At 51.7% G+C, this 10999-nt stretch overlaps 1 protein-coding gene across 3 annotated transcripts; it reads right to left on the minus strand.

Moving 5' to 3' along the window:
• Positions 1–755: 755 nt before the first annotated feature.
• Klk9 (kallikrein related peptidase 9) lies at positions 756–6258 on the minus strand. Of its 3 annotated transcripts, none has more exons than XM_048438007.3 (5): positions 5894–6140; positions 5597–5753; positions 3463–3728; positions 1761–1897; positions 756–1437 (listed from the first exon to the last, which is right to left on the minus strand). In XM_048438007.3, exons 1-5 carry the CDS (start codon positions 5934–5936, stop codon positions 1279–1281), a joined length of 762 nt encoding a protein of 253 aa, XP_048293964.3. In that variant the 5' UTR covers positions 5937–6140; the 3' UTR covers positions 756–1278. The 3 variants fall into 3 exon arrangements, with proteins under 3 accessions (XP_048293964.3, XP_085538916.2, XP_085538915.2); XM_085682790.2 differs by having other exon boundaries at positions 1387–1521; positions 5894–6258; XM_085682789.2 differs by having other exon boundaries at positions 1389–1524; positions 5894–6258.
• Between the last annotated feature and the right edge of the window lie 4741 nt (positions 6259–10999).

Raw genomic sequence — 10999 nt, forward strand, 5'->3', positions numbered from 1 at the left:
TTTGGGAGGAGGGGCTGGAGTCTCGGAAGCCCAGGTGAGGAGCGGAGGGGCTATGCACAGACCCCCGGACTAGAACAGAAAGAGCTGGGTCAGGGAGGGGTCTGAGGGAGGAGACTAGGATCTGGATCCTTGCATCTGAGGGAGTAGGGAAGGGTCTAGACCTCTGGGTCTAAGAGAGGAGGGCCGGATCTGCACCTTTGGTTCCGAGGGAAGAGGGCTGGTATTTGGTATCCGGGTCTGAGAGAGGTGGGCGGGAGCCTGGACCCGAGTGTGAAGGAGGAAGGTGGAGCCTGAATCCCTGAGTCCGAGGGAAACGAGCTGAATTTTGAATACCTCGTCTGAACCTCTGGATCTGAGGAAGGAGGGCTAAGATGTGGAGCCCTAAGTCTTAGGGTGGAGGCTGAATCTGACGGAGGCGGACTGGGGTGTTCTCTAGGTTCAGAGGGAGCAGGGGATTGTTTTCTGTCGGAACTGAGTTTTGTGGAAGGTGGGGAAGGCATGTGTTCTGGTTGGGGACTTTGAGGGTGGAACAGCAGTCGTCCCAGGGCATCTGGGTAGGCAGGTTAGGGTGGCGCTGTGACCTGGTTTCCCCTTCCCCCTGGGGCGGCGGGACGAGCCCTGGCTGACGTCCCAAAGTGCTGCAATAGGCTTGTTGTTAGGGTTAGCCCAAAGGTTCGGCTGGTGTCGTCGGTTCCCTCATTTGCCCTTTCCTTCCCACCTCTGAGTACCCTTCATCTAACATATCACAGGCTATAGGAAGTCACCGCCCTGTAGTTTATTCTAATTCATATTGTGACTCTGAAGAGATCAATGTCCCCATCATCCTCTCTCAAGAGTCAAACCCACGACACAGCCTGGGCAGAACTCAAAATCTTCAGAAATCCACGTGGGCGGAGTTAACGCAGACCTGACATCACCGGTGGTGGGGCTAAGCAGGGTGGAGACCGGTAGAATTTGGAGTGATGCAGCTATTTAGTGAAAGATATTTCTTGGCGGTGATCGCGAGGGTTGGGCTACTCCAGAGAGTAGTTATTAAAGTCGGTCTGGGTCAAGGGCAAAGAAGGCGTGTCTGTTGGGCTTAGAGGGGGCGTGGTCTTATAATTGATTTGCCTGGGAGCAGAACCCGAGAGGTCAGATGACCTAAGTGGGTGGAGTCTTGGGCGGAGCCTAAGCGATGGAGTCAGAGTGGCGGAGTCTGAGCGGTGGGGTTTTAACGTTCAGAACTGTGATGCAGAGGTAGGAGGTCCTGCATCCGTCTTCCTCTCCAGTCTGTCCTTTCTATAGACTGTTTTCTTCCATGGTTTTTTGAACCCAGTCCCGGTAGTGGCATACGCTGGTGTAGACAGCGGGTCTCTGGGGTCTGGAACAAGGCTCAGATCCCCCAGACACTATACCCGCCAGCGTTCCGTTGCACACCAGGGGGCCCCCAGAGTCACCCTGTGCATGGTGAAGAGCAGAGCTGTTAGCTGGGTCTGTTCATGAGAATCAAAGCTTCCTTCTTCTGAGACAGCCTCCGGTGTCCTGCTGTTCAACACCCAGGAGGCCTGGTTTGCAGTCTCCCCTCCCTCAGACCCAGGAATAAAAGCTCACAAATCTCACCCCCACCCCATCATGTAGCATCCTGGGCTCCCAGAATCACTCAGGGCTCAGCCTTGATCCCCCGGACCCTTCTTCCCTAGGTCCTGGAGTCTGTGGCTCCAGGCATCTCCTGCCCTAAAGTCTAGAAAAGGGCCTCCATTTTCCTGTGGGGGGTGGCTCACCTGACAGGATCCTCGGCCACCCTCCCACAGGCCAGCACACAGCATCTTGTCGGAGATGTGGCCTGGGTATGCCCAGCGACAGAGCTTGTTGTCCAGGATGCTGATGTTGGCACACTGAAGTGTCATTGGGTATTGTACTGTTGGGGAAGAAGGTAGAAGATAGAGGATGTCCCCCAAATCCCAGGCAGCACCTTCCAGAACCTTCCCTGCAGCCCTTCCTTCCCCAGGACTCCTACAGAACCACAGGGCAAGATCCAAGACGAGGTAAGAGATATCAGCCCAGTCACAGGGTTGGAGAAGAGCAGATATCTAAGAGGGGGAGAAGACCAAAAGGGAGAGCAGACAAGAAACAGCAAGGTGTGTTCGTGTGGGGGCGTGTGTGCATGTGCGTGTGTGTAGCTCACAGGGGTGGGTGTCGTGTGGGGGCATGTGTGCATGTGCGTGTGTGTAGCTCACAGGGGTGGGTGTCGTGTGGGGGCATGTGTGCATGTGCGTGTGTGTAGCTCACAGGGGTGGGTGTCGTGTGGGGGCATGTGTGCATGTGCGTGTGTGTAGCTCACAGGGGTGGGTGTCGTGTGGGGGCATGTGTGCATGTGCGTGTGTGTAGCTCACAGGGGTGGGTGTCGTGTGGGGGCATGTGTGCATGTGCGTGTGTGTAGCTCACAGGGGTGGGTGTCGTGTGGGGGCATGTGTGCATGTGCGTGTGTGTAGTTCACAGGGGTGGGTGTCGTGTGGGGGCATGTGTGCATGTGCGTGTGTGTAGTTCACAGGGGTGGGTGTCGTGTCGGGGCATGTGTGCATGTGCGTGTGTGTAGCTCACAGGGGTGGGTGTCGTGTGGGGGCATGTGTGCATGTGTGTGTGTGTAGCTCACAGGGGTGGGGTGTCGTGTGGGGGCATGTGTGCATGTGCGTGTGTGTAGCTCACAGGGGTGGGGTGAATAGAGACCAGGGAGGGAGATGGACACCCTTGAGAGAAAAACCACTGTCAGAGGTAAATGGCAAGGCAGATCTTGCCTAGTGGGTGCCATTTTGAGAGTGTGAACACTTTTTAGCCATTCTTTGAATTTTATTATTTGTTTATACTTATTTTTGGTTTTTTGAGACGGATTTTTCCTACAAAGCCTTGGCTAGAACTTTCTATGTAGAACAGGCTGGCTTCAGATTCCTAGAGATCTGCCTGCCTCTGCTTCCCGAGTCCTGGGATTAAAGACACATACCACCATACCCTGCCCTGGACTTTCTGTGTGTGTGTGTGTGTGTGTGTATGGTATATATACATACGTGTGGAGTGTACACAGCTGTGTATGAGAATACAGAGGTCAAAGGAGGTCATTGGGCCCCCTCCTCTGTCACTCTACTTATTAATCCCTTGAGACAAGGTATCTTATTGAACCTGGAGTGAGGCTGGGAGCTAACATGTCCCATAGTGGGGAGGCTTGGGAGGCAAAAAGGAGGAGGATGGGAAGAGGAGAAACAAAGGAAAGGAAGAGGAAAAGAGAAAAGAGGAAGAAGATGGAGGAAGAAGAAGGAGAGGGGAGATGGAGGAGGAAGAAGAGGGAGCAGAAAAAGGGGAGGGAAAAGAAGAGATTAGGAGGAGGGTATGAAGGAGGAAGGCAGGAGGAAGAGGAAGCCAGGTGGAGGGAGAGGAGGAGCAGAGAGGGCGATGGTTAGGAATGAGTGAGACTCAAAGGCACATCCATACGTTTGGAGCTGGACACGCTGCCCCAGCCAGAGATAAGGCACTGGGAGCCCACGGTCGGCAGGCTCTGGCTGAGGTTGAGGGGCTGCACAGCTGCATTCATCTGGACCTTCCTGGGTAGCCGGATCAGCATGATGTCATCATTGTGGTCATTGGCAGAGAGATCCGAATTGAACCCAGGATGGGGGAAGAAGTCTGTGGCCAGAAGCAGCTTCTCAGGGCCTTCCCACTGCCACAGATGATGCTCCCCAAGACGGACCCACAGGTACCTGTGAGGACAGACCAGGCTGCAGACAGGTGGCTCAGTCCCTCCAAGACTCTGTGTGCCTCTCCATAACCATACACCTCTCTGAGGCTCTTAGCCCACTTTTTGGGGTCAATCACCTTTTTTGCTACCCCACCTGGGGCCTCAGTGGTGATCTGGGTCCATTAGAACCTTGTGGATCCACGGGGACCCCACCTACCACACAAAACTAACCCTTCCCCTGTACCCACAGGTCTGGTGGCTTCTGCGGAGGTGGTTTTAAGTGTTTTGAGTATGTGTGTGGAGGGGATGGGACATGGAAAATTTCCAGGTTTTCCAAGAGGCCTTAAGCCACCTCCACCTGTGATATCCTTTATGGCCCAGACATTTCTTCTTCAGATCTAACCCAGGTTCTCTTGCTGTGACCCCGAAAACTTGCTCTGGTCTGAGTCCATGCTTTGGATATTTGAGGACTTTCTAAGGTCTCCATGTCCCCTAGCCTCCGACCTTCAATGGTGCCTATCCCTCTCTAACAACCTGGGGGGCAGAAGTTGGCCCTTTCGTGCCATCGAGCCTCCCCGATGTCATCCAGTCTCCCCGACTCTTCCTCCATCTCCACAGCCCAGCCTTTTCTCCTCTTATCTCAGGGACTAAATCAAACATCACTCTCTCAGCCCAAGATGGTGCCCATCTTGGAGGGATGCATATTGGGAAATTCCTGGCAATAGTGTTGAAACGGCCTGGGTGACCTTGGCCGGGGCAATGAACAGAAAATTCTTTCACCCCATGGGGTCCAGGGCCCTAGAACACCTAGAATCAGGATCCTAGAATTCTAAGAGTCTAATACCTCATTGCCCAGGCTTCTGGGATTCTGTGGTGCTTCTCTTAGGGAACTGTATAGATCCACGCTTCTAACATTCTACATCTTATTTCATCACAACGTCTGAGACCTTAGTCCTGGATGAGGGCCTGTCATCCCGCACTCAGGAGGTGGAGGTCAGAAGAACAGGGTTCAAGGCCATCTTTGGCTATAGCAGGTTCAAGGCCAGCCTGGCCTATGTGAAACCTTGTCTGAAAAACAAACTCCAGGATTTTAGAATTGTCTGCATCAAACCTAGACTCCCAGCATTCTAGGACAGGAAGACAAGAGTCTCACCAGTCTAGCAGTCGTAAACACTTGATTTAGAAAATGTTAAGCATCCACTGCTTGTGTCCCTGAGAGAAGCCCTCTTGGCCCATAAGATTCTGCAGTGGTGGGATTCTGGGACATTAAACCCAGCAGATTTATATGTTCATCAGTCTAAGCTTCTAGAATTCTCTATGTTCCAAATACTGGCTGAAAAACCGAGCAGTTTCTGACTATAGGATTCTGGAATTTTTCCTTCTGTCTTTCCTCTCTCTTTCTCCTCTTGTCTGTCTCTCCAGGACTTTCTCCACTCTCTTTCTCTCCCTCCCATCCTTCTTCTTTTCCCTTCTCTCTTCACCTCTCTTCTGTGTTCCCTCCATCACTCTTTCCTTTCCTTCTTCCCTTTTCTCTCTTTTATTTTTCTTGAGAGAGTCACACGTATCCCAGCTGGTTCAGAGTTCTCAGTGTAGCTGAGGATGATGTTGAATTCCTGGTTGGTCTAGGATGCCTGTAATCCCAGCACTCTGGGGTAGCAGGTGGCTGTGGAGCTGTGTTTCCGGCCAGTCTGCTCGACATTGCAAGTTCCAGGACAGCCAAGACTACACAGCAAGACCCTGAAGAGCCTAGTTGTTGAGTCTTAGAATAAGGTGTCTGAGCAGGTCCCTAAGAACCCCGGTCTGGTGTCAGACCTCTCCTACCTCCAACTCTGAGCCCCCAAACCCCCACCTCAGCCCTTTCCCTTCTGTTTCCCAGCCCTGGACACTCACGGCTTGCGGCAGTGGGCAGCTGTGAGGAGCCATTGGTCACTGATGAGCGTGGCTCCGCAAAGCTGCCGGGTGAGGTAGAAGAGGCCTGCCTGCCACGGCTGAGAGTGCCGCTGGCATTCCCGGGCTCCCACGGTGCGGGTGTCGGCTCCACAATGGCCTGGAGTGCAGGGGAGGGCACAGGGGTCAGAACCAACAGACTGGGGAGAGCTCCGAGAGGAGGATGCTAGGGAGTCCAGAGGGCAGAGGACACTGCATAGGGTGGCAAGGGGTTGGAGGGCACGGGGCTGGGCTTCTCACCTGCCAGCAGAGAGAGCAACACGAAGGTGAGTCCCAGCTTCATGGCCTTGGGCGCAGATCCAGCGGCCTGCAGCTGGGCGCCTGGTCTTCTTTATGGTAAGCCATAGAGATCTTCCTTCCTCCTCCCTGGGGCCGCCCCAGTGATTAATCACGGTTGAGAAATGTCCCCGGGGGAGGGGAAAGGCCTGTTGCCGGGTCCTCTGAGAGGGAAGGTGGGTGCATGGGGGTTCTCCATGGGGGCTCTCGAATGGGCTAAATGGGGAGGGTGCTGGACCTTCAAGAGGTCCCACTAGAGATTTAGGAGCGTGGGGGTTTGCTTCCCATGACCTTAGGCTGTGAGATCTGGGTCCAGAATGTTCTGTGGTCTGGAGGAAGAGGAGTGGAGGGAGGAGGAGGAAGAGAAGAAGGAACAGGAAGGGGATGGAAGAAGAGAGGAGAGGTGAGGAGGGGGGCGGAGAGAGACAGACAGGGAGAGAGAATATGAATGTATTAGAGAGAATGAATGATACTCTCTCCACCGAACCAAACCTGTTCTGGGACTGGGATCAGGGTTCCTTCCCTCAGGCACAGGGGCCTCTCCTGTGGTGTTGAGAAATTTGGTCCCTATCTGGACTAACCCACTCTTCTCCATAGTCCCAAGCACCCCAAGAACCCAAGGGCTCCACTTCTTTGGTACCAAGCCCAGGCATCTCTCCCTACCTTCCCCCTTCCTCTAACACCCTCCGGGTGTCCATTGTCTTACCCATCTCCCTCACCCATATTTTGTCCATTTTTTCCCCACTTCTCTCTTCCAGCATAGGGTGAATCCCCTGGAGAGCCCAGTCTGGGTCTGATTCATTCCTGTCCCCAGTATCACCCTGTTCTGGTGGGGCTCTCTGGAGTTCTCCAAAGATGGTAATGATGGAGTAAATTCTTTCCCCATATCTTTCTTTTTCTGATAAACTCTACTTGTCTTCAAGATCCAACCCAAACGCCCCTCTTCTGGCATACCTTCCATGTTTCCTCCAGGCCAAGGCTGCCTGGGCCCTGACCAGCACCGTCCACTTTCTGCTGCCCGGCAGCCTGAATATCAGTCGAGATCTCCTCCCTGGCTCACTCCTTCCCTGTGACATTGCACTCTGCGCTGGACATCTGTGCCCAGCTTTCTCGGGGGTAAAGATTAGATGCATGACTTAGTGGCCGGGGCTGTTAAATGACAATAATAGGCAGAGCTCCAGGGAGGGGGCAGATGGCACTAATTAACAGATGTTAATTAAGAATGCCTGGGGGGGTGGTTCGATGGGTGATACACTTACTGTGCAAACCTGAGTTCAATCCCCAGTGCCCTGTTTAAAACACACACACACACACACACACACACTCACAGAAAACAAAGAGGCACAGTGGTTTTTGTGCTTTAAATCCCAGCACTGGGGGGGGGGGGGGGGGGATGGTGACAGATCCTGGGCTTGGCTGGCAGCCAGGCTAGCCAATCTGTGAACTCAGTGGGAGGCTCTGCACAGAAAACAAGGAGGACCAATGAGAAGCTCAGTGGCTAATGGCGCTTGCTGCAGAGTTTGACCTGAATGTGCTCCTCAGACCCACCTGGTGGAATGCAGACAGAACTGATTTTTACAATTGTCCTTCGACCTCCACATTTGCACTGTGAAATGAATCCCCCTCAGCCCCATCCCATGTACATGCACGCAAATTAAAAATAATAAAATGTAATAAGAAGAGGTAGTGGGGTTGGAGAGATGGCTCAGGGATTAAGAATACTGACTGCTCTTCCAGAGGCCCTGAGTTCAATTCCTAGCAACCACCTGATGGCGCACAACCGTCCAGCTCCAGGGAATCGGACGCCCTCTTCTGGCCTCCTTGGGCACTGCATTCACAGACATGTGCAGGCAAAACACCCATACTTGGTAAATAGATGATTTTTTTAAAAAAATTAAAGACATATTTGCAAAAAGAAAAATGGGTGGGGAGGAATAGATGGAGACAAATGATGTAGGACCTCTGACCTCCACATGCGCACACACATGTGTGCATGAACACATACATAAACAAACCGAAAAAAGAAGAGCATCCAGCAACTGTGTTTTCATTCACCACAGAGCCGTGCTCAGTCTTCAAGTGCTTGCGAGCCAAGGGCACAATCGCTCCCCACTCAGTCACGGTTGTCTCTGAAGCTGGGACTGGACGCTGTGTGCTAGGGACTACATACGTGCTTTAAGAGCATATTCCAGGGGCCGGAAAGATGGATCAGTGGTTGGAGCACTTGCCGCTCTTCGGAAGACCCCGGTTCAGTTCTCAGCATCTACATTAGGTGGCTCACAATAGCTTTTATTGTGAGTCATAACTCCAGATCCAGGAGCTCTAAGGCCCTCCTCTGGCATCTGAAGATACATGCTCATACACACGCACGTAAAATTAAATAGAGATAAAATGGATCTTTAAAAAAGTACAGGTTAAGCTGAGCGGTGGTGGTGGCGCTCACCTTTAATCCCAGCACTTGGGAGGCAGAGGCAGCTGGGTCTCTGTGAGTTCGAGGCCAGCCTGGTCTACAGAGGGAGTTCCAGCACAGCCTCCAGAGCTACAGAGAAACCCTGTCTCGAAAAACCAACCAAACAAACAGAAGAGTGCATGTTAGTAGCTGTTCTTTAAAGAAAGAAACATTTATTTTGTGTTCTACATGTTTGTTAGTGCTGGGTCTCACTGTGGCCTCATCTCAGAGCAACAAGGGCCTTTTAACTGCTGAGCCATTTCAGCTACCTTTAAAAGATTGCATTTATTTAATTTATTGTATGTGAGTGTGCTACAGAACACGTGTGGAGGTCAAAGGACAACTTGTGGGAGTCATTTCTCTCCTTCCACAGTGTGGGTCCTGGGGATCAGGCTTGGCAACATCACCTCTGCCCACTGGGCCATCTCGCCAGCACAGTCATCTACAGTGAGATTTTATATAAAAAAGAGATTTTAAGAATTTTATTTTATGGCATGAATATTTTGCATAACATGCATACTTGGTATCTGCGGAGGTCAGAGGAAGTTATGAGTGGTTGTGAGCCACCGTGTGGGTGCTGGGAACTGAGTCTGTATCCTCCGGAAGAGCAGTCAGTGCTCTACACCGCCCCTCAATAGCCTGGACTTAAAGGAGAAGTTTGTTCCTATTGTCTTATTTAATATGCCGGCATCTCTGTTTCAGGGTAGGGGACTGAGTAGAGAGTGTGTGATTGTAAAGATGCCACCCAACAAAGACACAAGCGGGACAAACGGAGTGGGGGCCACAGAGGCCACCGATGAGGACACTTTGTCTAGGGCAATCCGGGAAGGCCGCCTGGAGGAAGTGGCCTCACAGAGCCCTGAATGAAAGGAATGTGAGACTTGTCTGATGAGCAGCTTCCTGGGGGTGGGGCTTGGTTGGAGTCATCTCTGGGGCCTGGCGGAGGACATGGGTGAATTACTGCAAACATGAGGCCGGTCTGCAAGACCCTGCTTACTGTGCTTCAGATCCCAGATGACACAGAGGACTGACATTTCCTGAGTGTGCTAATGCGTGGGATGGGATCTGTAGGTCACGCTCATGGGCTTTGCTGGGAACAGGGACTTTTCCGTGTCCATTATTTTCCTTCCTTCCCATGCTGGGCCTGACAGTCTCTTTAACTGTTGTTTGGAAGGGGAAAATGGGCTAACTGAGTAACTGAATACCTTTCTCTAGAGCCTTTTTTTCTGATGAACTCTTTTGTTTGTTTGATGGTTTGGTTTTGGTTTTTGAGACAGGGTTTCTCTGTAGCTTTGGAGCCTGTCCTGGAACTAGCTCTTGTAGACCAGGCTGGCCTCGAACTCAGAGATTCGCCTGCCTCTGACTCCTGAGTACTGGGATTAAAGTCATGTGCCACCACCACCCAACTTCTGATGAACTTCTTATTCATTCTTCAAGACCCAAACTAAATTCCCTTCTGCCAAGATTTCTGTGTCCCCTTTCTTTAGGTCTAGGCTAAGTCAGGATGCTCAAACACATTTCCACTTCATCTGACCTCTGTGGAGAGCCCACCCACTTCACAATAGAAACATTTACCCACAGATCATATCAGGAGGAGGGAAATAATCTCTTTGACAAACCTGTCAGAGCCCCTTAACACAAGGCACAGTGTTTCCTAACCCCCACAGGGAGGCTCCTTGGTGAGGTTCACAGCGGAGACTCTGCTGTAGCTGGGAGTGGACATGAGCCCCCAGGAAGGCAGAGACTGTGCCAGGGACCCAAAGTCAGGATGGCTCCTTCCAAGTTAGGAAGAACTGGTGTTGGTGAACCCAAAAATGAGATCTTTGGGAGGGGGAGAAGAAGTGGTTAAAAGACACTTCTCAAAGCTTAGGGGAATGGAGAATTTGATTTTCTCACTGTGGATGGGTGGAAGTGTGGCTGGATAGAAAAGGAAAATGGTGGAAGAGGACCCCTTCTTCCAGAGTCTAGTGAAGGTTTCTCACTAGCTAAGCGTCAGGGGTTCCAGCACAGTTAACCATTGAGTTTGTTGGTTTTAGTTTCTGTTGGTAAGAGCTATGATTTTTATTATTTTAAAACCACATATACTTGTGCATGTCTGTAGCTGGGTACACGGATATAAGTGCAGATGCCCCCTTGGGTACTAGGAACCGAACTCAGGGTCCTCTACAAGCAGTGCACACTCTTAACCACTGAGCCATCTCCCCAGCCCGTATTGTAAAGTTCTGAGTTTCATGTGTATTGGTGTTTTGTCTGCATGGATGTCTGTGAGAGAGCGTCGCAGCTGGGAACTGGAATTACCGCTGCTCCTGAGCTGCCAGGTGGATGCTAGGCGTTGAATCCTCTCACCTAGCTGAGCCCTCTCTCCAGGCCCTTCTTTCTTTGCTTTCTTTCAATGTTTCTTACACATACTTAGTTTGGGTGTATTCCCACATGTGTGTGCACAGTACGTGTGATGGTCAGAGGACAGTTTGCAAGTGTCCACTCTCTCCTTCCACCTGTGCAAACCACAGAGCTAACTGGCTGGTTCAATATTGCTTTTATATAGAAATATTTTCACATAAGAATTCTAAAGTCACAGTAATCTGAGCCAAAGGACTGAGTGTGTCTGGCCTGGAGCCTCC

This window comes from Myodes glareolus, chromosome 24, assembly GCF_982192425.1.
Source record: "Myodes glareolus chromosome 24, mMyoGla1.1, whole genome shotgun sequence".
NCBI lineage: Eukaryota > Metazoa > Chordata > Mammalia > Rodentia > Cricetidae > Myodes > Myodes glareolus.